Genomic DNA, 27,532 nt, shown 5'->3' with positions numbered 1-27,532 from the left:
GTTCGTGAGTTCAAGCCACACATGGGGCTTTGTGCTGACAGCTCAGAACCTGGAGCCTGCTTCAGATTTTGTGTCTCCCTGTCTCTCTGCCCCTCCCCCACTTGCATGTGAGCAAGCTGTCTCTCTTTCTTTCAAAAATAAATAAGCATTAAAAAAAACTATAAAAAGATCTGACTTAAAATTTTTTGAGGAAAATGTTTCCCAAATTTACTCTGTACCTTATAAACTCTTATCCATGGGGATTCAGTTTGTAGTGTGTTTTTAAAAATTTGCAATTACCAGAGCACCTGCGTGGCTCAATTGGTTAGGTGTCCAACTTCGACTCAGTTCATGATCTCACAGTTTGTGGATTCAAGCCCCACGTCAGGATCTATGCAGATAGCTCAGAACCTAGAGCCTGCTTCAGATTCTGTGTCTTGGTTTCTCTCTGCCCCTGCCCCACTCATGCTCTCTCAAAAATAAATAAAAATATTTAAAAAATAATAAAGCTAAAATCATAACTGTGATCCCTCCTGTGTTATAAAAGCAGAAACTTAATCAGGAAAATAGAAACGCCTTATTTGATTAACTACCAAGGGATTCTACAAACATTAGACATTCCATATACGCTAACGGAAATAATGAATTTAGTTAAATTCTTACAAAGCAATAATTGTTTCAGTTTCTAAGAAGATCAGTTATACATGAATAAAGGGTTTAGATGTTCTCCCTTAAGGAAAACCACCTAATTGAGATATAGAGTTAAAATAGCTTCAGCTTAATTTTTTTTTTTTTTTTAGTGTTGCTTAATTAGGCAGTATACATACACCTCTTAAAAACCTGGACTTTTAACCTTTATTTCAGTAGTCTGTAGTCATACCAGGAATAAATTTAGGATTAGAGAGTTAGTTTCATTCTGGAATTAGGTACTTCCCATAGGGAAAGAATTTAACCCATAGAACCTCTGTTAACTATATATCATGTGATTCTCAAGTAAGAAAAAAAAAAAAAACCACTTTCAAAACCTTTTATGTACAGTATTCTTTACTACTACTCTTAGGAATTGTAAGGATTATAATGAATTTTTATTTTTTTTTAATGTTTTATTTATTTTTGAGAGCATGTGACTGGGGAAGGGGACAGAGGATTTGAAGCAGGTTCTCTGGTGACAGCAGAGAGAGCCTAATGCAGGGCTTAAACCCACAAACCGTGAGATCATGACCTGAGCCAAGGTCGAATGCTCAACCAGCTGAGCCTCCCAGGTGCCCCAGAATTTTAATGAATTTTTAAATTATTAAAAATTTTTAATGTCAAATTTATTGAATTCCCAATACTGGTGGGAGGAAAATTTGTACAGTTAGACAATCATCAGAATATTTTCCACAAGCAAAATATGCTCAGGATATTGTTTAAACACCTTCAAAGTCAGTATCTATGATTAAGTAAAAGTAATATTTGTGAGTTTTTACTTTGTATTAGGGACTCGAACATTTTATATGGACTCTTTTTTAATTCTCATACCTTTAAGGAGGTTATAATTTTCCCCTGTTACCTAGGTAAAGAGATTAAGGCCTAAAGAGTTTACCTAAGAAATTTTTCTAGCATGGAACAGCTTGAAACCTAAGCAGTGTGACCAAATCCTACTCTGTGATGGTTCTAGGAACTGGCCCATAAATTAGAAAGCTATTTGAAAATACCCAAGGGATATTACAGTATTAGTTAAAATTGACTTTTTCTACTTTTTCATTTTGAATCTTTACCTTCTTTATGTTTATGCTTCTCAAATTCATTTTATTCTTTGATCTTACAACTTAAAATTATGCTTTACTATCAAAATTATACTGTGAGTTCATCCTCAGATTTCCTTCCCAAAGAATAACTGTGTTCACCTAAGATTAGCCTTGGTGATACTAATTATTTAGGGTTCTTGGTGTTGTATACTCCTAAAACAAATAACCCTTGCCAACAACAACAAAGAAAAAAATTCCATTTTATTTCTGGAAAAATAAAATTAACTTTTTTAATTAGTATTTCATAACAAGTATTTTATAACAAGTATATCAATGGTTGTAAAACAGAGATTTTTTTTCCCCTAGACCTATTCAAAATTCATTTCTCTTTTTCTTATAAATTTTATTTCCAGCTTTTTTTTAGGCCTCTAGAAATTTAATGTTACTTAGTATCTTTTGGATGGAAATTCTCTGTTAAATTAAACTTTGGTCTAGTATAATAAGTTGCAAGTTTTTCTTTACTATGTGAACCATAAATAGAGATCATGTTTAATGATAGCTCTAAGTTGTTCAACTTTCTATTAAAGATGTATACTTGCTGGAGGAGGAAAACTTTCCTTAATACTTACTTTCTTAAAACTTTACCTAATATTTTTTAAGCATAAAATTAAAGCTTGTTTGCTTTTAGATTATTGTAGGTAATAGTGGATAATATGAAGTTGAGATTTCATAATATGAACTGTACACCTTTGCTTTGCTTTGCTTTGCTTTGCTTTGCTTTGCTTTGCAGGGCCCCAAAGGCGAAGCAGTTGGATCTATAACTCAACCCTTACCTAGCAGTTACTTGATCATCCGAGCTACTTCAGAGTCAGATGGTAAATACAGATTTTGATGGATTTGATTTTGGCCCTCATTTTTTTTAAGGGTTTATTTTATATGCCACTGTGTATTTTCCTTTGGGGAAAATCTCTTTAGTATGGTACTGGAGCAGACATATTGTAATTATAAATTGCTTATAATACTAAAAACATTAACTTTGTAGACAAAAATCTGATAGGAAGGAAGCACTGTATAATTGAGTGATGAATTAGCGAAAGTTTTCTTCTTCATCCTCCATTGATATGTTAACACTCTTTTTACTTTCGTTAGTGTTCTTTGTGGTAACTCACTAGGTTTTGTACTTTTAGAGGTACATTTAATATTATTTGTATTTTGTTATTAAAAATTAACATTTATACACGTATATACTGTTTTGAGTTTTTTTATATAGAAGATTCAAATACAAATTTTTCTGCAGTTAGTAACTTAATATTTAATTCTTGAAGCAATATGGAGAGGGTAAAACTTATTTAATGGGAAAGCCACACTAACTTTAAAACCTTAATAATTGATAATGGATTTCTTCCTCACTTTTATGTTTTATAGTTTAGACTAACTTAACCTAGGGAATCTTGTAGCCTTTTAGAGTTTACTTTTACCTGATGACTATTTTTAAAATGTCATAGGCACAAGCTTATGTTATGAAAAGCGCTTTACTTGGCTGATGTTTTCAACAGATATGGAAATATATATATACATTTTAAGAGCAACTAACTTTTATTTTGCTAATACAGTTCTAAATTTTAATTTAAAAATAAAGTTACTAGTGTTTCTACTAATGCAGCAGTTAATGACAATATTGTACAGGCATTTATTTCCATGACTTCAGATTTTCGTACCTATAAGTAAAGTGGATGGTAGTAAACCTGAGGTTAGACCTTTTATCAGAAACAAAATATTAATTTGATAAGTTTGTTTATAGTAGAAGCATAACCCCTTTAGTGTATTTTCTGTACCTTTGTTGGTAGCTACGAATTATACTACCTGTTAATGTTCTAAGATTTTAGAAGTAAAGTGTGTTTATTTTAGATTAGGTGTACTTTCTAATGTGTTCTATATACTGTTCATTTACCCATGGTTTTTAGATGCTTGGTCTGTGAAAAGCACTTGCTAAACTGAAAAACTGCATTAAAAAATCCTTGCAAGATTTTATATTCACGTGAACTTTTCCAGTGAATGTTTCTCAAAGAAATAATAGTATGATTAAAGGTTAACAGTAGTAAATTAAGATGGATCCTTGTTTTTATAGTTTCTTGAACTATATTGCTTATGAATCTGTGTTCTTCTAGGAAGGTGCTGGATGGATGCTTTGGAGTTGGCCTTGAAATGTTCTAGTCTTCTTAAACGTACAATGATCAGAGAAGGAAAGGAACATGACCTGAGCATTTCATCAGAGAGCACACATGTGACTTTGTATGGCTTATTACGTGCTAACAATCTCCACAGTGGTGACAACTTTCAGTAAGTAGCTATTGCCACTAATTTGGTGGTTTTTAGAAGGGACGATGTTATTCACTAGGTTAGTGGCAGGCCTAGAATTTTTATGGTGTATCTAGAATTCAACATGGCTGTTTTCTTCCCATTATATGGTCTGAGGCCTGATTTACTATTTGCTTATTTGCTGTAATAAGGTATAGAAAGTTATTTCCTTTATTTCAGCTAATGTGAAGTAGTTGTTCTTTCCCAAATACATACCTTTTCTTTATACATGGTGTTCCCTCCATTAAGAATGTTTTCTAGGGGCACCTGGGTGGCTCAGTCGGTTAAGCGTCCGACTTCGGCTCAGGTCACGATCTCGCGGTCCGTGAGTTCGAGCCCCGCGTCGGGCTCTGGGCTGACGGCTCAGAGCCTGGAGCCTGCTTCCGATTCTGTGTCTCCCTCTCTCTCTGCCCCTCCCCTGTTCATGCTCTGTCTCTCTCTGTCTCAAAAATAAATAAACGTTAAAAAAAAAAAAGAATGTTTTCTAGTCCTCCTTGCTCTTTTTTCCTTTCATAATCCCATTCTTCAAGACCAATCTCAAATATTACATCAAATGCAAAGCGTTTCTTGCTTCACAATAGTGAGATATAATCTGTTCTTCTATTACTGTTTTGTAGCACTTTTTAATTTTTTTTGTAATGACACTTGACTTGCTCTGCTTGGTATTTGTGGAATGCTCCTGTTATACCACAGGTGTTTCAAGTTGGAACTGTATCCTATTTGTGGTTTTATACCCTGAAACATTCATTGTAGTTAATACTAAAAAAAAATATTTCCCTTGGGAAACAAACAAGTACCTTAGTTGAGGTTCAAATCTCTTTTGTTGCTTTGGAGGGAAACTTAGACTTCTCCTCCCTTGCCCCAGTATTCAGCCTCTGCTCTGAAGCTACTTATTCCCAACAGCACTGAGGTTACTTTCCTCAAAGTTAGGAATGGGTGTTTGTTGGCGCCCCTTCCCAAGATTTTTCCCTTGAAGCTCTTCAGCTGTAAATAGTCCATTATTTTTATTGAATACAAGATAATTTTTAAATGCTCTTATTTTGGAATCTTAAAAATTCATCTGCACATATTTATTCGTTTAAATTTTTGAGCCTCTTTTGTGTATGAGACATACACTTTGCTGTATTATTCACTGCATTATAAATAGGGAGATGTATCAGATATGATCCTAAATTTGAATACAGTGCAACAGCATACTAGCTTTCTGATCCTGGAGAGATGTTTTATTTTGTTTAAAACCTATAAAATGCCAGGCAACTATAAATGATAGGAAGATAAGAATGACACAAACAACCAAAGGAGAGATGCTGTAGGGTAATACAGGGTCAGGAGAATTTAGAAGTTGGAAAGATAACATTCAGCTAGGGAATCAGAGGGAAGATCAGTATAACAGATTTTTACAAAGGTAGTCAACATAGCAACATTTTCATTTGGCTGTATGACAAAACATGAGCTAAGAGATGCAGAGACCAGGGAAGTGGAGGCCTACCTTTGAGATACATAGTCTGCCTAGATGTAAGGGACAGGGAGTGGGTAAAATTAAAGAAGATTACAAGTTTTAAATCTCAGATGATAGTAAAATAAAGGACCATGTTGGGAGATGATAATATATTAAATAATTGCACATGTTGAGGATGCATTGGCCCCAGGACATATAAGTGATATCAGCCAAGCGTTTAAAAACATGGGTCTGAAGCTTATTTCTGCATGCATGGGTTTGAAAATCAAACAAATGATGGTGAAGGCTTGCAACTGGCAAGCCTGCCAAAGGGGAGAGAGGACAGAGAAAATAAAAGAGGGTCAAGGAAGATTAAAATACCTTACAGATGGAAGGAAGTAAAAAGGATCAGAGAGCTCAAAAAGTCAAACCACAGTTACATGGAACCGAGGCACTAATACCATTTTAAGAAAAATAATTGTCACAATCCTGTAATGCAGAGAAGTCACAGAAGGTGAAGATTATACAAGGCCACTGGATTTGTCAACTAAGCTGTCATTAGTTACCTTTAAAGGAACAGATTCAGTGGATTTAGGGGAGTGAAAACCAGATCATGAGAGATTAAAGAGTGAATAGGTGATAAGAAAGCAGAGACAGCAATTTTAGACTGCTATTTTAAAATATATGATTATAGGGGTGCCTAGATGGCTCAGTGGGTTAAGCATCCGACTCTTAACTGGCTCAGTTCATGATCTCCCGGTTTGTGAGATCGATCCCTGCATTGGGATCTCTGCTGACAGCGAGGAACCTACTTGGGATTCTCTCTCCCTGTCTCTCTCCCCCTCCCTCACACACATGCTTGTTTTCTCTCAAAATACATAAAGAAACTTAAAAAAAATACATGATTATAAAGGGAAAGAAAGAAAATAATTACCATAAGAATGAATTTCTATTAGAAATTCTTTGGTTAGAATCCAAATGAAGATTTTGGAAAAAGTTTTTTTAATTTTTTGAAGCTGGAAGTGAGTTTTTTTATAAGTTCTATTTTGTACAGATTATTAACCCTAATCACTGTATGAATAGGGTGGGGGTAGCATCTTAATCTGTTTAGGCTATAGGTTTATTTCCATAAACTGAAATATCCATTTCTAGTTCTCCTTGGATTTTTTTTCTCAAGATTAAACCTGTGAGTCAAGTATTAAAGAGATATAATTACTTACCTTTTACATTTTCACTCACTTCAAGTGACTTTGGAGAGACCTTTACAGAGGGAAAGTCATAATTCATTTGAGTTCACTTGAGAATCTGATAATCTTGACTTGGAAGTTTTTCTTTAGGCCAGAAGTGACAGGTTGATTCAAGTGATGATGTTTGTAAAACCAAGAAAAAAATCTAGCAAGGCAAAGTCCAAAACTTTACTGTTGAAAGCTTTTTGCCCTAAATGGTAAAGAGGCAGAGTTCAGAGTGTTCTTTTGTAATATTTCCCAGGTTATTTAATTTCTCTGTGCTTTTATTTATTAATCTGTAAAGTGAGAATAATAATATTACTTATCTCATAGGATTATTTTTGAGTGTTAACTGAGTAAAATTATCTAAAACACAGAACAGTGCCTGACACTCAAATTCTGAATAAATGTTCATATCATTCTGATTTATAAATTAAATATTCTTTGTCTCTTTTATTCTTTCTCTTAATATTTCTTACCTTCAAGGTTAAATGATAGTGAAATTGAACGGCAGCATTTTAAGGACCAAGATATGTATTCTGATAAATCTGATAAAGAAAATGATCAAGAACATGATGAGTCTGACAATGAGGTGATGGGGAAAAGTGAAGAAAGTGACACAGATACATCCGAAAGGCAAGATGACTCTTATATCGAACCTGAGCCCGTGGAGCCTTTAAAGGAGACTACCTACACTGAACAGAGCCATGAAGAACTAGGAGAGGTAAAAGTCTATGATTTTCAGGGATATTGGTTTTCTGATCCTTGGAAATTTTCAGCTGAAATTGAAGACGTTTCTTTGACCTATTGCTTATTTTTCTGAAAGAGAACATTTAGATGATACCTATTTTATTTTAAAAATTGCATACACGTGAAATATCTCAGGATTTATAAATAACATGTGTACTCACATGAGTACCAATAAATTCTATTAAATTTAAAGTTTACATTTTCTTCAGGTTTGTTTTTGAAATAGGATAGTACTAGTACTCCTTAATGTCATTGCCAGGTACAATGTGAATTGCAAGGACACATGAGTTTGTAATGTTCCTGGTATCGCTAATTCTTAGAAGTGAATATGGTATAAAATAATTGCATGTAATATTTTTTGTAATGAATTCTTTGTGTATATCCTTCACTTTGATGTCTCTTAACGACTACTCTTTTTACCTAAGTTTTATAGCTATAGACTTATTACCTAATGCGTTATTTCCCATTTTAAGAATGCTTGGGATAGTCTTACATATGCATATTTCAACATCAGCTGTTTTTTTACATATCTAATGTGTCTGAGATAAATATGATATTTGAGTATTTTTTTGTCAATTGCTAAAGGCGGGTGAGGCTTCTCAAACAGAAACTGTGTCTGAAGAAAACAAAAGCCTTATCTGGACACTGTTGAAACAAGTCCGTCCTGGCATGGACCTGTCCAGGGTGGTTCTGCCGACATTTATTTTGGAACCTCGTTCTTTCCTGGATAAACTTTCAGATTATTACTATCATGCAGATTTCTTATCTGAGTAAGTAGATTCTCATTTCTTAAAATGAAAGATGTTTCATGGTTTTAAGAGATTTTTTTTTTCAGAGTGCAAATTACAGTGGTTATGCCTTACCAAAACTAGGCTCTAATGAGATGTCCCTCTCTCCACCAGTTCTACAGTTGACCTTAATAAGAAGAATACTTAATACTTTGCTCTAATGTTTCCATTTATGCAGTTGAATTGAGGGATCACAAGTGTGAGGAAGACAAGGAGTCTGTCCCTTACCTGACAGACAGTACTGCTTTCACAGGCTCCCTGACCTGTTTCCTGACCTAACATGGGGAGAGGTGGTAGCATTCCTTGTTCTCCCCCAGGTCACCTAAGCTCTTGTTCAGGTCCCATCCTGGGGCTTGTGCTTCTGTTTGTGCTTATCCTGTCTGCATGCTCATGAGGGATGTGCTGCTTTCCACAACCAGAATTCTCCGCCAGTTGCTGGCTCACAGTATAAATCCCCACTTTCATCTTTGCTTTGTTTCCTGCCAGCTGATCCTGGATGTAATTCTGGGGAAGGCAGGCGTAAAGGAGGTGGAGGAGGAGCTGCCGATCTCTTTCCCAGCGGTTTCTTGGGGAACCAGTAAAAGACATCAACTTTATGTACACCTTTCCAGGTTTCACATGCTGCCCCCATTCCAGCTGTTCAAGACACTGCGTGTTCTGAGATGCTAGGTTCTGGTCCTGTGGCCTGGCTTTTAGATTCTTTATCAATATCTGTATTAAATTTATTAGTTGCTTTATTAGGCTATTAGTTGCATTAGTGAACGTTGCAAAAGTCATAAGCTGAATCAAAAGATAATTGAAAAACTGGGAGATTTTTTGCAAATTAAGGCATACCCAAATTGTTAATCTCCCTAAAATAAAAAGGGCTCTTAGAAATTTAATGAAAATGACCAGCAACCTAATAGAAAAAGGAGTAGAGGAAATGACCAGGTACTTCAAAGATGAATAGAAACAGTGCTTAAATGTGTAAATCTCACTCAAAATATGAAAAGTGCAGATTCAAACAAAAAGATAGTTTTTTATCAATCACAATGACCAAAATCCAAAAGCTTTTATACCCCAGTTTTGCTTTATATATTATAGTTCTTTTATCTCTGTAGAAATTCATTTCTCTGAGTGTGAGGCAGGTTCCTATGAATGACAGTGAGATCTTCCTGAGAGATGCCCACTTTCCTAAGTTGAAAGGTTGCAGTTTTGTGGCTACACACCCTGTTGCCAAGGCTCTGTGGGGCAGCAGGCACTTGTATGCTGCTGCTGCTGCCACGCTGCGTGACACAAACCAGCACAGTGCTTTTGAAAAGAACCTGGCAGTATTTACCAGAATTATAGATGCAGTCAGTCCTTTGCTCCAGTAATTCTGCTTCTGGGAATAGCCCCTACAAATATATCTCTACATATTCAAAATGACATATATACAAGATTGTTGTGGTAGGGCTTGTAATAGAAAAAGATTAGATAACTCAAGTATTGAGCCACAGTTGACTGGTGGGTTAATAACATACGGTGCATTTACATATAAGGAAGAAGTTTGTAACCTGATTTGGAGGGATCTCCAGGATTATGTGTATGTGAAAAAGGCAAGGTACAAAAAATACGTGGTTTGTTTCCTTTTTTATCTTTTTAAGAAAAGGAAGGCTGCGTATTTTTATTTGCTTCTTTATGCTTAAAGAAAACTGTTTATTAAAAAAAGCTAAAAAAAGAAAAAAGTTGCCTATATGCAGAGATGGGACAATAGCAAGACATGTATACTTCTCCATGTTGCTTTGCGTTCTGAACTATGCAAATACAAAATAGTAAGTAAAGTTGAATAGCAAGAGAATTTAAATCAAGATAGGAAGAGCACAGAAGGTTGCTACTCCCTTTAAGAGAAGCGTTTCGGGGCGCCTGGGTGGCGCAGTCGGTTAAACGTCCGACTTCAGCCAGGTCACGATCTTGCGGTCCGTGAGTTCAAGCCCCGCGTCAGGCTCTGGGCTGATGGCTCAGAGCCTGGAGCCTGTTTCCGATTCTGTGTCTCCCTCTCTCTCTGCCCCTCCCCCGTTCATGCTCTGTCTCTCTCTGTCCCAAAAATAAATAAACGTTAAAAAACTTTAAAAAAAAAAAAAAAAAAAAGAGAAGCGTTTCAACTTGGCACAGTGGTCAGTAAACCTAAGCCTGGTCTCTTCCATTTCACACTTCATCTTCAAAAATCACACACTGAACCTTCAGACATGCTTGAAGGAAATAATAAATAATTAAATTGTAATATACGTATGTACGAAGTTGTAATGTATATATTATATGTATTATATATGCATACGTATACATGTGAAAACTCAGAATTCACTTCTGACATCTACAATGTTTTGCAACATTTTGCAGTTTAGAGCAATAGCAAAAGGGTAAAGGGGTAGCTGAGTCATGGCTTCTAAAAATTTCTTTAAAATGAAAATTGTTCTTTGATTATCTGTTACAATGATCGAATTTATTTACTCTGGAAAATCATTTGGTAGCACTTAGGGTTGAAGGCTAAAAATAGCGCTGATTGACTTAAATTATCTTAAAACTTCATATTTGTGATTTGAAACTTCTCTATTTTGTAATAGGAGCTCAAGGGATATACAGTCCTATTCCTAGGGGGGCATTTTGCATGGGAGAGGCTAATATCAACCTCTTGTCCTCCCTTCTTGTAGGGCAGCATTCACCAGTTATCCTTAATCTCCTCTAATTGAAATAAGTGACTGAGAATAGACTAAATCAAATGAACGTGATCCTTCTCTGACATATGGAACTGAACACCTCTCACAAAATTGTTGATGAGGCTGCTTGGCCATTGCCCCATCATTGCAAATACTAGGCATCACGCAGTTCTTGAATCTCAAAATACATTCATTTTTTTCAATCATAATTTCTCACAGAACCCCTGGCAATATCTAAGGCTCTCCAGAACCCCACTTGAAAAACCTTGGTTTGGAGAATTTGTAAAAACTACTTGAACAAAGACCTGGGCAGTGTATCAAACAATGGGGAAAAATGGGGAGAAAAATAACCAGATTATGAAAAGTTATTCTTACAGACTGATTTACATGGTTGTTTTTGCCATCTGTTTTAAATATGACTTATACTTGGGGCGCCTGGGTGGCTCAGGTCATGATCTTATGGTTTGTGAGTTTGAGCCCTGCATCGGGCTCTGTGCTGACAGCTCCGAGCCTGGAGCCTGCTTCGGATTCTGTGTCTCCTTCTCTCTCTGCCGCTCCTCCACTTGTACTCTGTCTCCCTCTGTCTCTCAAAAATAAATAAATGTTTAAAAAAAAAAAATTTTTTTTAAATATGACTTACACTTTCCAATCATATACTCAGTTGGTTTACTTGATAAATACGAGGGAGAATTTGTGAGATATTTTGTAAAGGTTTTGTTTATACCATTTTGTGTTTTTAGGGCTGCCCTTGAAGAAAATCCTTACTTCCGTTTGAAGAAAGTAGTGAAATGGTATTTGTCAGGATTCTATAAAAAGCCAAAGGTAATGTTTATATTTAACTTTCTTTAGCCTAATATGAGTTCTTTATTTTTATGTTATCTTTATCTATTGAAAAGCATTTCAGGGCCTCTGAGTTAGAAAAATTGTAAAATACTTAATCATTTAGACCTATATTATGATTGAAGTTACTTCACTTTATTTCCTGTCTCTACTGTGAAATTTTATAAGGATAAGAGTTAAACCCATTTTGACTGGGAGGAGGTGAAATCTTCCAGATGTGTATTTTGAAACTTGTATGTTTTTTTCCTAGGGACTGAAGAAACCTTACAATCCTATACTTGGTGAGACTTTCCGTTGTTTATGGATTCATCCCAGAACAAACAGCAAAACATTTTATATTGCTGAACAGGTATTAGAAGTGCATGTTACAGAAACAAAACTGGTTCAGAAGTTACTGGGATATTTTAATAAAAAATATTAACTCAGTAAACTCACTGTTGATTATTAACCTTTCTTATTAGTGAACATTTGGTAAGCATTTAATCATTTAGTACTGAATATGACTAAATACCATACTTACAGGTATTACTATTATGGTCATGGAATCCTGTGACCAAAAATAAATCTTTATGTTTCCTGAGCCATCCTCCCACACTGGTTTTGTCTTCTTTGTGACCAAAATTGTTTAGTGGTTTCCTAGTCCCTAAATCAGATTTTACACCTGTTTGTCTGGCATTCAAGGTCTTCCTTATCTTTCTAAATTAATCTCAAATTTGATGCCTTTCTGAACCTTTGGCAGTAATTAGACCTGTCTGTGCATTCACAACTAGGTAACCGGATACTGTACTTTTTGGCCTCATTATTTTTAAATTTAATTCTCCCATCCCAATATTTCTTCTTAGCTATTTTCCATCTAAATCAACCCTAACCTACTCCTCTTTCATGATCCAAGTGACTACACCTACCACTGATTTCTCTCTTCTGTATTCTTTTTTGTGATCTCCATTAAGCTGTTATTTTAACACTTACATTAACTTTTTGCAGAATATTTATTTCCCTAATCAAATTGTCAGCTCCTCGAAGGAATGCCCTTCCTACAAATCTCTCTTTTTGTTGTATACATAGTAGGGAGTCAAAAATATTTCTTAATTTTGGGACTCCTGGCTGGCTCTGTCAGTGAAGCATGCAACTCTTGACCATAGGGTTGTGAGTTCGAGCCCCACGTTGAGGGTAGAGATAAAATATCTTTCAAATTTTTTTCTTGGTTTTAATCTTTCATTAATTTAGACATATATACATCTTACTCATGATTCTCAATCTTTCCCCTGTCCTCCCCTTTGCTCCCTGGTCCTGAGGAATATGACATTATTTCTCAATAACAGTGACCCCTTACTATAATAATTCTCACGAGAAGTTTAAGAAGAATGAGGAGACTATGTTTCATTTGAAAAACCTTCCTCTTCCCTAGAAATTTTGATATACCTTTCAAATTGAAACCACTTATCTGTGTATTAATTTTTTAATTATTGATTATGCCACCTTGCATTTTAGTTCATTGTAAATCCTTGCTAAATTGAGAAGCTTGAGAAGAGTTTGATTTTAGCTTTGACTCATTTCAGAAAACAATGTGTATATATATTTGAAAATATTAGATTACTGAAGTAACATTTGTTAAAACTTTTGTTTCCTACAGCCTATTAAGTAATCTATACAAAAATAGCCACTGTATTAGTTATCCATTGCTGTATAAATAAATGGCTTCCAAAATTTAATGGCTCAAAACAAACATTTATTAGCTCCTACAGTGAGGTTTACCAATCTGAGAGCTGCTTAGCCGGGTGGTTCTGGCTCAGGGTCTCTCATGAGTGTGCAGTCAAGATGTCAGCCAGCTTTGCAGTCATCTAAAGACTTAGCTGGGCTGAAAGATATCACTTCCAAGCTCATCATGTGGCTTTTGACAAGAGCACTCAGTTCCCCTCCATATGGGCTTCTCTGTAGAGTTGTTCACAACATGGAAGCTGGCTGCTCAGAGCTAATGATCTGAGAGAGAAAGAGACCAAAATGGATGGTGCATTATAGCTTAATTTCAGAAGTGACATACTATCACTTTTATACAAACTTGGTTTGGTACACTGTAAGAGGAGCCTATCTAATGTGTGAATACCAGAAGGTGGTTTCCTTGGGAGATATCTTGGAGGCTGGTTACTATAATCAATGTTTAATTTTACCACTTACCAAACATTTCTTCGTACTAATTATTAGAGTATACAGTTAAGACTTGAACTTTGACAATAGTACAATAATATGCTTATGTTACTGTATTTTATGTTTTTTTCTGTGTTCAATAGGTGTCCCATCATCCACCAATATCTGCCTTTTATGTTAGTAACCGAAAGGATGGATTTTGCCTTAGTGGTAGTATCCTGGCTAAGTCCAAGTTCTATGGTGAGTTTCCCCTTGTCTCAGTCTGCCCCTTTTTTCTGGAAGGTAGTATTTCCTGGTGAGCTTTTCTATAGACAATGTCTTGGGTTGTTTTCAGAAAGGAATTTATATGTCATTTTAAGTATCATCTTTACTTGGATAATGGTCTTTCCTTTGTAGTGTTTTTCTTTGCCCATTCATAAGTATGATTCATAAATAGGACTCATTTTGTCTAAGTATTCACATATATGTAAATTCATCACAAGCACCATTTATCAAAAGACAGAATGACCACTCTTAGCCATTTTAGTGCATAATGTATTTTTTTGCTTTTAGTCCCACTGAAGGTTTTTGTTCTATCTCATTGTATCTGAGGGGTTGGTCATTCTATTTAGTCTTTGAATAAAGAGGGAAAGAATACAAGTACAGTTAGAATACTTGGTCCAGGGTCAGTCAGTAATGATAATTAATCTTGGACCAAACAACATACTAATAAAAACTTTCATTAGTATAAGGGAAAATAGTGAAATATGGTTACTGTAGGAAACCTTAATCTAAAAACTATGACAATTCAAACAAGCAAATGGCTAAAGCTGTATACTAGTAGAACGTATTTAACCTTAATTGCTTTTGTTTTTTAAAATTAATTTTTAAATGGAGAAAAATCAATGAATTAAATGAAGAATTTTAAATCTGAGAGAAAAAAAATAATTATTGTAAGATTGGGAAAATATGTCAACAGAAACTAAGGGTCTGGTTACCTGATAGAGTGGAGAACCATAGATGGGTCTATAACAGGGAAATCTAACAATAGTTTTTGATAAAAGAATATGGTATATGCCTTTATTTTTCTTTAAGGTATCCTTTATGTGTTTTGATGTTTGGGGTCTTGATTTTGGTTTTTTGCCTAGTTTTACATTTTGCTTGTTTCAGAAGATGATTTTTTTTCTTCTATATTTAGGTTGTTCTCTCCCCGCTTACCTCCCGTCCCTCCATGCCCCTCCTCTGATTATAACATAAATGACTTTTATGAGCATGTGTTCTGCACTTGAGAAATTTTTATGAGTACCAAGTGCATCGCTCACTTTCTGGGATTACTTCAGCAGTTAGCCTTGTTTTTTTCTGTTACATTATGATTTGTGTATATCAGAGCTCTCTGTTACTTTATATTTTGAAAAAATTTACAAAATTCAGGCCTTGTAGGGGCACTTTTTTGATAACTTCCTTCTTCCATTTGGTTTTTGAATTGTTTGTACAGAAACTGCTAGGTGAGTTGATAGTTTATATTGGTCTAGGAATTCATTTTTTTTTCCTAGTCCCTAAATCAGATTTTACACCTGTTTGTCTGGCATTCAAGGTCTTCCTTATCTTTCTAAATTAATCTCAAATTTGATGCCTTTCTGAACCTTTGGCAGTAATTAGACCTGTCTGTGCATTCACAACTAGGTAACCGGATACTGTACTTTTTGGCCTCATTATTTTTAAATTTAATTCTCCCATCCCAATATTTCTTCTTAGCTATTTTCCATCTAAATCTGGATAGAGTGTATTCCTCTTAACATGTAGTTTCTGTTTCTTTCTTGACGTTTTGTAGTTAATGAAAAATTTAAAAGGTGTGTTACGCAAGCATTAAGTACAGTTGAGTGGCTATATTAATACATTTTAAGACAAAGTATTAACAGAGTAAGAACATTTCATAAAGATAAAAGGTTTAATACATCACCATAATAATAAATGTATGCCTAACCACAGAACTTCAAAATACATGAAGCAAAAATAGAATTAAGGGGAGAAATAGGCAATTCTAGAACATGAGACAACTAGATAAAAGATCAGCAAAGACATGTAAGACCTGAAGAACACTATCAACCACCTTACCCTAATTGATATTTCTAAAATATTACAACAGACAATGACAGAATACACATTATTTTTAAGTATATATATGGTATTTTCACTGGTAATGATGATATTTGATGACAAAATAACTCTCCATAAATTTTAAAAGAATTCATACAGAGTATGTTTTGCAACCTCAAGGAAATAGAATTAATTTTTTTTAATGTTTATTTTTGAGAGAGATGGAGACAGAATGCGAGTGGGTTAGGGGCAGAGAGAAAGGGAGACACAGAATCCGAAGCAGGCTTCATCCAGGTTCCGAGCTGTCAGCACAGAGCCCGACATGGGGCTCTAACTCATGAGCTGTGAGATCATGACCTGAGCCAAAGTCGGACGCCACCCAGGCGCCCCTCAAGGAAATAGAATTAGAAATGAATAATAAGATACCAAGTTAAGCTCCAAATATTTAGTAATTCAACAACACACTTCTACAATCCATGGACCAAAGAAGAAATTGCAAGAGAAATTAGAAGGTATTTTAAACTAAATGATAATAAAAATGCAACATACCAAAATTGGTGAGATGCGGCAAAAGTGGTGTTGAGAGGGGAATTTATAACTTTAAGTTAGAAAAGAAGAAAGATCTAAATCAGTGATCTACCCTATGAAATTAGAAAAAGAGCTAGTTAAGTTCAAACTAAGTAGAAGAAAGGAAATAAGAGCAGACGTCAGTGTAGAATGTAGACAAACAGTACAGAAAATCAGAAATTATAAGAGTTGATTGTAGACTGATCAAAAAAAAGGTACAAATCAGGAATAAATGAGCAGAATCACTACTGATCCTACAGATACTGAAAGAATGATAAGGAAACATTATGAACAATAATGTTCCTTAGAACAGCTTAGATGAATTGGGCAAATCCCTTGAAAAATAAAAATTACCAAACTGACCCAAAAAAGGCATAAAATTTTAATAGTCTTAAATCAGGGAAAGAAATTGAATTAGTAATTTAAAGTCTTCCTTCAGAGATATATTCCAGTTCCAGATGTTTTCAGTTCTTCTAAACATTTAAAGAAGAAATTACACCACGGCATCTGGGTGGCTCAGTTGAACATCCGAATTCGGCTCAGATCATGATCTCACGGCTCATGAATTTGAGCCCCACATCGGGCTCTGTGCTGCCAGCTCTGAGTCTGGAGCCTGCTTCGGATTCTGTGTCTCCATCTTTCTCTGCCCCTTGCCTGCTCATGCTCTTTGTCTCTCTCTGTCTCAAAAATAAACATTATGGGGCACCTAGGTGGCTCAGTCAGTTAAGCATCAGACTTCGGCTCAGGTCATGATCTCATGGTTCATGGGTTCGAGTCCCTCATCAGACTCTGTGCTGACAGCTTGAAGCCTGGAGCCTGCTTCAGATTCTGTGTCTCCTTCTCTCTCTTCCCCTTCCCCACTGGCACCCTGTGTCTCAAAAATATATAAACATTAAAAAAATTTTTGAGGGGCGCCTGGGTGGCGCAGTCGGTTAAGGGTCCGACTTCAGCCAGGTCACGATCTCGCGGTCCGTGAGTTCGAGCCCCGCGTCGGGCTCTGGGCTGATGGCTCGGAGCCTGGAGCCTGTTTCCGATTCTGTGTCTCCCTCTCTCTCTGCCCCTCCCCCATTCATGCTCTGTCTGTCTCTGTCCCAAAAATAAATAAACGTTGAAAAAAAAAAATTTAAAAAAAAAAAAAAATTTTTGGAAGAAAAAAATTAAAAATCATTAAAAAATTTTAATGTATATAATGCCAAAATATATACCAAAGAAATAATATCAAAAACAAAAAAAAAACCCAGTTCTATACAACTGTTTATAGAAAATAAGAGGAAATGTTTCTCAGCTCATTTTATGAGGCCTATATACCCTAATCCCAAAACCAGATATTATAGGAAAAGTACATATGATTATCTCTCATGAATATATAGTACATGCAAAAATCCTTACCAAATTAGTAACAAATCAGTATTTATGAAGAGTAGTATACACATAAAAGGATATATTAAAATGATACATATCGTGATCAGTTTATCAAGTGGGATTTATCTTAAAGGCACAGGTTGGTATATCATTGAAAATTGGTGTAGTTCATGTTAATAGAATAAAAGAAAACTATATTTTAATAAACGCAGAAAAAGCATTCGACAAATTTCAACACCCACTCATAATCAAATCTCTTAACAAACTAGGACTAGATTAAAGGTATCTGTGAAAAATAATAGCCAGCTTCATACTCTTAAGGTGAAAATTAAATAATTTTTACTTAAGACCAGGAACAAGGCAAAGATGTTGACTCTCACTACTTCTTTATAAAATTGTTATTAGAGGTTGTAGCCAATGCAGTAGGCAAGTTAAAGAAAAAGCATACAGATTAGAAAGGAGGAAGTTAAAAACCATATGCATACCTAATCTATATAGAAAATTCTCAAGAGTATACCAAGCACTACTAGAACTAATAAATGAGTTTAGTAAGGTTGCTGGATACAAGGCCAAAATAAAAAGTCAGTTGTATTTCTGTATACTCAAAATGAACACTTGCAGAATGAAATTTAAAAAACAACTCATTAATTATAATACTATGTGAAAATAAAATATTCAGGAATAAAATAATAGATGTATAAGACTTGTACACTGAAAAACTAAAAAGCATTGGTGAGGAAATTAAAGAGAATTTAAATAAATGTTGTTAAAATGGTATGAAATGTTGGTACGACAGCATGGATGAATCTGGGAAACATTTTGCTAAGTAAAAGAAGTCAGACACTGTAAACTATTTTATGATTCCATCTATACAAATTCTAGAATAGGTAAAACTACAGTGATAAAAAACAGACCAGTCTTTTCCTGAGACTGGAGGAAGGGGGAACTCTATGGGGCTGATGCAAAGTTCCATATCTTGATTGTGATGGTGATGGTTACGTGACTGTATACAGTTGTCAAGAGTATCAAAATACACACTTAAAGTGGGTCACTTATTGTATGTAAATTGTACCTCAATAAAACTGATGATAGGGGAAAAGAAAAATACACTTGGGAGAAAAGCTAGAAGAAAATACCATGAAATTCTATCATCAATTGCATTTTGATGGTTTGTGCTTATGTTTTCTTTTTCTAAATTATCTATAGTAGTATTGTGTCCGTTTTAGTACTTAAAGCTTGGGACTTAACTATGTAACTTGCAGATAAGTAATAATGTTTTTATTTAAATATTAGATACATTAAGCCATACCATAAAGCAATGTTTTATTGCATGTCCCACACTTCTAAGATTTTTAAGAGCCTCATATAAAATAACATAATAAGCACATAACTGTACCTTTTTAACGTGCTCATTTTATAAGACCAGGAATATGGGTCATGTATGTTTTGGATATAAGATAACAAATATATATTTGGGCACATTGAGATTGAGACGTTTTTAAGACATTCCACTGTAGATCTATGAAGGGTGTCCTAAATATATTTTATTTTGAATTGGTTGCATTGGTTTTGTTAAATTTAATAAATAATATTTAATTTAGGAAATTCATTATCCGCAATATTAGAAGGAGAAGCACGATTAACTTTCTTGAATAGAGGCGAAGATTATGTCATGACAATGCCGTATGCTCATTGTAAAGGTAAGTATTTCCCATGCTTGAGTTAGATATTCCTTAAACCTGTTTAAGTAAATGTATATGGCTGTAATCTGTTGTGTTTTCTGATTGATGGAGTCAGCCTTTCATTTGAAAGTGTCCTTGGTTTATAGGTACTGAAGATTATTGCTATCATCTGCTGAATATTTCTGTGGTGAATTAATTCACCTACATCAGACTTTTTATAAAACATACCTAGTTGGAAGAGGCTGATTTATAATAATCGAATTTCATTTGCCTAATGTGCAGGTTTTAAAATTGATGAAACTGCCCATTATTTCAAAATCTTCAAAAGTGATTTTCATTTTCTTGTACTACCACCCCCTATTAAAATTTTAATTTCCTGCTTCTCAGTGTACTAAATACTTTAAAAATGTTTCTTATTCTCATTTGGCAATTTCTTAAAAACTAATGTATTATACTTTCCCCCCATTGTTAAAGATAGTTAAAATTAAAATAAAGATACTAAACTATCATTTACAACAGGCCAGGTACCCGGCCATTCTGTGCATTTACATTTATCAACTCATTTAATCATTCCAGCAGCCCTATAAAGTAGATAATATTGTCTCTGTTTTATGGATGTGGAAAATGAGGCACACAGAAGTTAATTTGCCAGAGATCACATAGCTAGGATGTTGCAGAGTCAAGATCTTTGTGACCTGCACTACTACACTATAGGGCATCAGCTTGGTCATTATCTGTATACTCCTTTCCAGCCCATTTTTTAAAAATAACTTTTTTGGGTACTTATCCTCTTTTAGGGACTGATTCATGTAAACATGGAAATTATTTAATGTGGCCTCATTTCACAGAAACAAAAACCGAGAGTTTTAAGAATCTTACCTAAGGCCAAATCAGCTACTTAGTAAGAACGTTGAGACTAAACTCTAGGCTTGTTGACTCCTATCAACTGTAACATGGACCTACTTTGTGTGAAGTACAGGAGTGGCCACCTTGTGGCCTCAGGCTGGATAACTCTTAGAGCTTCATGTGTGATTCTTAAAATAGACATGAAGTGAAATATCTGAAATTATGAATGGAATTGATAAGAAATATATTTTTAAATTTTATATCATTTAGAATAAACAAAATGATATTTTATATAGATACCCAATGCCAGTGGCTTTTTTTTTTGGCATGAAAAAGGAGATTATAATAACCCCTTTGTGAATGAGCATAGGAAATAATGATTGCTTTCTATCCTTGTGTATTTTCTAAGATGTGTTCCCCAAATCATTAATCTCACAAATTGCTTTACAAAAGGAGTTCCATAGCCAAATAAGTATGAGAAACGTTGCATAGTCTGGTCCCCTCTTGGAAATTAACATTGTACATTTGCATATTAAAGGCAGCTTTAACAGTTTCATACAAGAACACACACGGTTTAACAGAGTTAAATGAATTTTCTCAATTTTTCACCACAGAACCTATTTTTGAGGGAATTTTTTATATGTTTGTCTTATTTATACAGTTGATTCTTGTTATTTGTAATAGCTATGTTCCATAAAGTCATCACAAACACTGTTTTAAAGAATACTAAACTATTGATCCTAGGGGAAACGCAAGGCTAGGTTCCTGTGAGCCTCTTGACACATTTTCATCAATCAGTCAATACCTAACCTTGTTTCTATTCAAAGACACCTTATTGTATATTATTGATTCATTAACATTGAACTGACAGCCAACAGCACTATAACTCATGCCTGAGTCAAGCTTTAACAAGATACATTATAGCCTTCTGTACTTAGAAATGCTATACAGTACATTAGCACTCCATTTGGGGGTCATTTTTAAACAACAAAATCCCCAACAAAAAGCACCAAAATGTGAAAAATGTGGCACTTAAATATACTGCAAAAAAGGCACTTGTTTACCAAATGAGAGATGAAACCAGAAGGCAGTGTTACCTTGTTCAACCTCAGCTGGCAGTTTGCACATTGGACAACTCAAATTTTTCACCACTCTGTGCATGTCCATGAATGATTACAAAAGTGCTGTGAGTATTTATTTGGGGATTGCTAATATATTTTAGTAAGAATGTGAATTCTGAAATAGTTCCATCTACAAATGGAATGGAATCTGTAAATAATTATATCCTGTATTTAAGTCCTACAGAAACAACTTTATGTGTATGCTACTGATTGTTATTGGGTGGGACAGAATGCTCTTGAATTATTGGTTTTTCCTAGAAGGAGATTAGATTATAAAGTTCTGCTGGTTACTAGCCAGTGTTGCTGTCTCTCCAACCTTTTGTCGAAATTGTTTTTTTTCTTTAGGAATTCTTTATGGCACAATGACACTGGAGCTTGGTGGAATAGTCAATATTACGTGTCAAAAAACTGGATACAGTGCAATACTTGAATTCAAACTAAAGGTTAGTAGGGATAAAAGGTATCACCCAATTAAAGAAGATCTGTGCTATAAATATTGAACAAAGAGCACAGTTTAGTTCCTTATTAAAAAATAAATATAATGGGGCGCCTGGGTGGCGCAGTCGGTTAAGCGTCCGACTTCAGCCAGGTCACGATCTCGCGGTCCGGGAGTTCGAGCCCCGCGTCAGGCTCCGGGCTGATGGCTCGGAGCCTGGAGCCTGCTTCCGATTCTGTGTCTCCCTCTCTCTCTGCCCCTCCCCCGTTCATGCTCTGTCTCTCTCTGTCCCAAAAATAAATAAACATTGAAAAAAAATTTAAAAAAAAAAATAAAATAAATAAATAAATAAATAAATAAATAAATATAAGAACACAGAATTCATCAAAAGACAGCCGTGGCAGATCCAAATCCACACAAAACCATCATTTTTTTTTTGTTTTAATTTTAATTAATAAAACTGTTGGTATAATATAACAAATGAGATATATTGAGTAAATGGATAGAAATTTCTCAGTAAATTAAAACATTACAAAATACCACCAAGCATGTATCAGCTTGAGCTATAGTTGTGTACACTAAGAATTGTATGCCTAACAATTTACTCCAAAACTCACAGCCTTAAAAACAACCTTGTTCTGATCCATAGGGGTTCTATAATTTGGACAGGGCATATTGCGGATGGCTTATCTCTGCCACATCATGTTTGGGGCCTTAGTTGGGAAGCCTTGCAGGTTGTGAGTGACTCAGCAACTGGGGCCAATAATCTGAAGGCTCAGTCACTTCCATGTCTGGTGCCTGGACTGGGAAGACTAAAAGACTGGAACTACTGATCTGAGCACCTAGTATATATGGCCTTTCCATTTGGCTTGGCTTCCTTACAGCATAGTGGCTTCAAGGTAGTCAGACTTCTTACTTGGTGGCTCAGGGTTCCAAGTGCAAGTGTTGTTGTGACCAGGGTGGAAGCTGTATTGCCATCCATGACCTGGTCTCAGAAGTCAAATTACATCACTTCCACCATTTTCTATTAGTTGAAGAGTTATAAGCTCACTCAGATTCAAGGGGAAGGGGCACCTGGGTGGCTCAGTTGGTTAAGCATCCAACTTCGGCTCAGGTCATGATCTCACGCTTCATGAGTTTGAGCCCCATGTCAGGCTCTGCGCTGACAGTACAGGGCCTGCTTGGGATTCTCTGTCCCTGACCCTCCCCCACTTGCACTTTCTCTCTCAAAATAAATAAATTAAAAAAAAAAAAACTTCAAGGGGAAGAGATATGGACCCCACTTCTCAGTGGGAAGATGGCCATCTTTGGAAAATTCTCTCTGCCTCTGAGTGAAAGGGAAATTTAAGACCTTTTCACCATGGCTGCTATTGGTATAGGACAATATATTATATTCAAAGAATATTTCTATGAACTGTTTAATATTTGTTAAATTTCTCCTATGTTGCTATCTAGCCGATCAGCAACTTTATTCTAATAAAAAGTATCTCTTTTAAGTATTATTTGGTGCAGTGCCCTTTGTTGTTTTTTTTTTTTTAATCTTAGCAATTTTTTTTTTGTATGGTGATAGTGTTATTTGAAAATCATGACTAAAAGATGTTTTAAGTAATTTATGATACTTTTAAGGGTTAGATTGGAACATCAAAATTTTGTCACAGGGGCGCCTGGGTGGCGCAGTCGGTTAAGCGTCCGACTTCAGCCAGGTCACGATCTCGCGGTCCGGGAGTTCGAGCCCCGCGTCAGGCTCTGGGCTGATGGCTCAGAGCCTGGAGCCTGTTTCTGATTCTGTGTCTCCCTCTCTCTCTGCCCCTCCCCCGTTCATGCTCTGTCTCTCTCTGTCCCAAAAATAAATAAACGTTGAAAAAAAAAAAAATTAAAAAAAAAAAAAAAATTTTGTCACAGATGAGCGACATTAGTAAGGCAATATAGTAACTCAAAGTGTTTTCCTTATAACTTAATTTTGGAGGATTTTTGGTTAAGTATTGTTTTACTGTTTAGTTTTGAAGGCAGGGGTATTATTACTTCTAACAGATGAGTTAAGTCCCTTAAGTCTACTGAATTGTTATTGCTTAAACATACCGTAGCATTGACAGCTCAGTTGAGTCAGGAGAGAGCAGAGAGCATGAGTTATCATTTGTGATCTTTCTCAACATGTTTATTTGGACTTCACACAGTCTGTTTATTTTTACCTATTTTTTCCACAGCAACAAATTCCGATTTCATTGAACGTTTCTGACTAAAATTTGAGTCAGCATTTCACCCTTCATGCTTTAGTAGCACTGTAACTATATACTTACTTCTTTTGTTTGTTTTTGTCTACATTATATGTAAATATAAGATAAAAGTAAACTCTTTCTGTAACATTTTCTCTTTTAAAAGCCATTTCTAGGTAGTAGTGACTGTGTTAATCAAATATCAGGGAAACTTAAATTGGGAAAAGAAGTCCTAGCTACTTTGGAAGGCCATTGGGTAAGTATTTTTCTATTTTAGCTTTAACAAAAAGAATTTTATTCTGTGAAAAAAATTAAAAATCACATTTTAAAAGTTCACTTATTCCATTGCTAAAAACATCACTATTCACTATAAGCTTCAGCTTAACAAATATTTTGGCATTGATCTGTTATCAACAATATTTAGTGTCTTGTAATAATACTTTACCTTTCCAAAAGTTTAATTCAATAAAAATAGCTAACACTTATCATTTAGAATATACTGCATTGTTTAAAAATGTTACTCGTATTGACTCATTTGATACTGAATAACTGTATGAAGTGGGTAATACTGTTTCCGTATTACAGAGGAGGACACTGAGGCACAGAGAGTTTAAACAGTTTGCTCAAAGTGATGGAGCAAGAGTTCCAGCCTGTGCACTCTGGCTCCAGGGCTGGCTGCTTCTCGGAGCAGTGTCCTGCCCCTCACCTAGAAGAAAGAGGCATTTCCATTTAGAGTTACAGTTCCTTTTCAGGGACATGGAAAGGGTATAGTGGTATTTGGAAGCAACAGCTTTTATTTATTTCTCTGCTGACCTAAATTCGCACTTACCTAATTTTGTTAAGAGGATTTTAAATGAAAAAGGGTATATCATGGTACTGCCTAGATGCACTGTCACTGTGAACACTGAGTGTATGCTGTTTTCTGCATTATAATCAGAAAATGATGAGAAATGTGATGAGAAAGTGAAACTGGATCTGGAGATTCAACCAAGAGGCCGCATATGCTCTGTAGCATATGCTCTGTAATTTTAAAATTTTACTTCTATCTAAAAATCATTTGGAAAAAAAGATAGAACTATCTTTTTTTAAAAAATGAAATTTCTAACATTGTACTCAAATTTTTAATGCTAAGAAAGGTTCTTTGAGGTTTGTGTTGAGTACGTAGATAGCAGCATCTCATTGTAGCTGTTAGCAAATACTGTGCTCCTCTGTGACAATTCAGAAATCGTTGTTGAGGTTTTGCAAGTAATTGTTGGAAATTTGTTTATTAAGTAAAACTTGTGAAATCTCCTGAACTTTTTTGTGTGTTCAACCAAAAGTTTTAAATGACTAGAAGTACTTATTTAATGGTTTTATGAAATGACAAGACATTTGGAGCTTTTAGAAAAGTGCTAGTTGTATTTGTTTTAGAAATGTGTTTAACTGTGGGATTAAATACAGGAAAAAATTTTTATATTACTATACTAAATAATCCTAATTTAAATAATGATAGTTCTTTAATTTTTAATTTCTTTAAATACAGGACAGTGAAGTTTTTATTAATGACAAAAAGACTGATAATTCAGAGGTCTTCTGGAATCCAACACCAGACATTAAGCAGTGGAGATTAATAAGGCACACTGTAAAATTTGAAGAGCAGGGAGATTTTGAATCAGAGAAGTAAGTATACCATTTTTCAGCCAACTTCATGAGCATCGAAGAGTATTTTTTAACCCCTCAATAGTTGGCCACTTTTCTCTGTCACTTTTCAGTCACATTTTAATTCAGCAAAAATAGTTTAACATTTGTGCGATGTGACAGGATTTTTTTTTTTTGTATATGTGAATGTCAAATAAATATGCAAATCATACTAGTTAAAAAAATCGTACTGGTTTTCTGCAGCTCTAAACTAAAACTTCCCATTTTTTCCTTTCTCTTATCTGCTCCAGGGCCTATTTAAAAACAAAAGCTTTTGTTTGTATAAAATTATGGGACTAATTATTCTTTTTTTAAAATTTTTTTTTTTCAACGTTTATTTATTTTTGGGACAGAGAGAGACAGAGCATGAACGGGGGAGGGGCAGAGAGAGAGGGAGACACAGAATCGGAAACAGGCTCCAGGCTCTGAGCCATCAGCCCAGAGCCTGACGCGGGGCTCGAACTCACGGACCGCGAGATCGTGACCTGGCTGAAGTCGGACGCTTAACCGACTGCGCCACTATTCTTGATTTGCAAAATATATGAACTATGTCACTGGATATGCAGGCTTCTAGAGGACTTCCATTAGTTGAGCAATAATTAAAGACATAGTTTCTGTTCTTAAGTCATGGAATTCTTGCTGGATCTCTTATGCTTTTGAACCAAAAAATTATATGAATATTGCCCAGTTTTATTCTTACTATATTTATTTGTGTTAGAAGTTTTCTGTGTAAAACACACTCTACCAGGTACTTTTTACACATTAGTTTAGTCCTCACTACATGTTCTCACATGCATATCATTCTTTGTCATGGCGATTCAAGTCTGTGTACTTTTCTTTTGCACCCAAAATTGGGGCTGTCAGAAATGAAAGAATATGCATGCGGCATTTCTAAAAATGGTTTCAGCTGTAACCACATGATGCCCTCTATCCAGGGTGAAGCTTTGCAAAGCATACAACAATTTTTGAGGTGTGAATGTAATTTCACATATTTTAAAGATGAGGAAACAAGTCTTAGGATAAGTAACTTTTAGTTCACCAGCCAAGCAGTGACAGAAACAGGATTCAACCCAAGTCTGTCTGATTCCAAAACCTGTGTTCTTTCAGTCACAACATGCTGTCTTCACAGGTAGAGTAATATAGATGTCATAGTTTTATTTGTCTAATAAAAAACTAAACTTTAGTAGGGGAAAAGATTTTACCTCAGTCAGTGATTCTCAACATTGGCTACACGTTAAAATCACCCAGAAAACATTTAAAAAACCAGTACTTGGGCCTACTTCCAAGATTCTGATTTTTAAAGTTCTCTGATAATTCCTACATTCAAAGTTGAAAAGCATGGCATTACAGTGAGGCTAGTGGATCTTACACAGTGTGTATAAGAATCATCCAAAGAACTTAAAAATGTAGATTCTTGAGCGTTCAGTACATTCTTATTATCTTGGATCAGCACCATTCATCACCATATGTTTAAGAACCCAGGTAAAAACTTTTCCTTGGCAAGAAGAAACTTAGTTTCCACTGTGTATTTCTACTCAAGACACCACTTTTTATATCTTGACTCATTTCTAAGCCTGTGAGCATAAGCTTTGTCAAAACCAAAAACCCACGTAGGCATCATTT

General features: G+C 35.1%; 1 protein-coding gene across 6 annotated transcripts in view; it reads left to right on the top strand.

Annotated features, from left to right (window-relative positions):
• OSBPL8 (oxysterol binding protein like 8) overlaps positions 1 to 27,532 on the top strand; it is a 155,768-nt gene that overhangs the window by 116,366 nt on the left and 11,870 nt on the right. For all 6 annotated transcript variants that reach the window (XM_047066291.1, XM_047066290.1, XM_047066293.1 and 3 more), the window contains 11 exons: positions 2,500 to 2,584; positions 3,878 to 4,049; positions 7,218 to 7,455; positions 8,067 to 8,251; positions 11,685 to 11,766; positions 12,035 to 12,133; positions 14,073 to 14,169; positions 19,536 to 19,634; positions 21,929 to 22,026; positions 24,399 to 24,488; positions 25,755 to 25,891. In XM_047066291.1, coding sequence (XP_046922247.1) covers positions 2,500 to 2,584; positions 3,878 to 4,049; positions 7,218 to 7,455; positions 8,067 to 8,251; positions 11,685 to 11,766; positions 12,035 to 12,133; positions 14,073 to 14,169; positions 19,536 to 19,634; positions 21,929 to 22,026; positions 24,399 to 24,488; positions 25,755 to 25,891 — 1,382 coding nt within the window. The remainder of the gene's footprint in view (positions 1 to 2,499; positions 2,585 to 3,877; positions 4,050 to 7,217; positions 7,456 to 8,066; positions 8,252 to 11,684; positions 11,767 to 12,034; positions 12,134 to 14,072; positions 14,170 to 19,535; positions 19,635 to 21,928; positions 22,027 to 24,398; positions 24,489 to 25,754; positions 25,892 to 27,532) is intronic.

This window comes from Lynx rufus, unplaced genomic scaffold (assembly GCF_022079265.1).
Source record: "Lynx rufus isolate CCGP_SWC_20201006 ecotype Redwood Valley unplaced genomic scaffold, mLynRuf1.p SCAF_7, whole genome shotgun sequence".
Taxonomy (NCBI): domain Eukaryota; kingdom Metazoa; phylum Chordata; class Mammalia; order Carnivora; family Felidae; genus Lynx; species Lynx rufus.
Note: the sequence above shows the minus strand (reverse complement) of the source record. Positions and strands in the feature narration are given on the sequence as shown.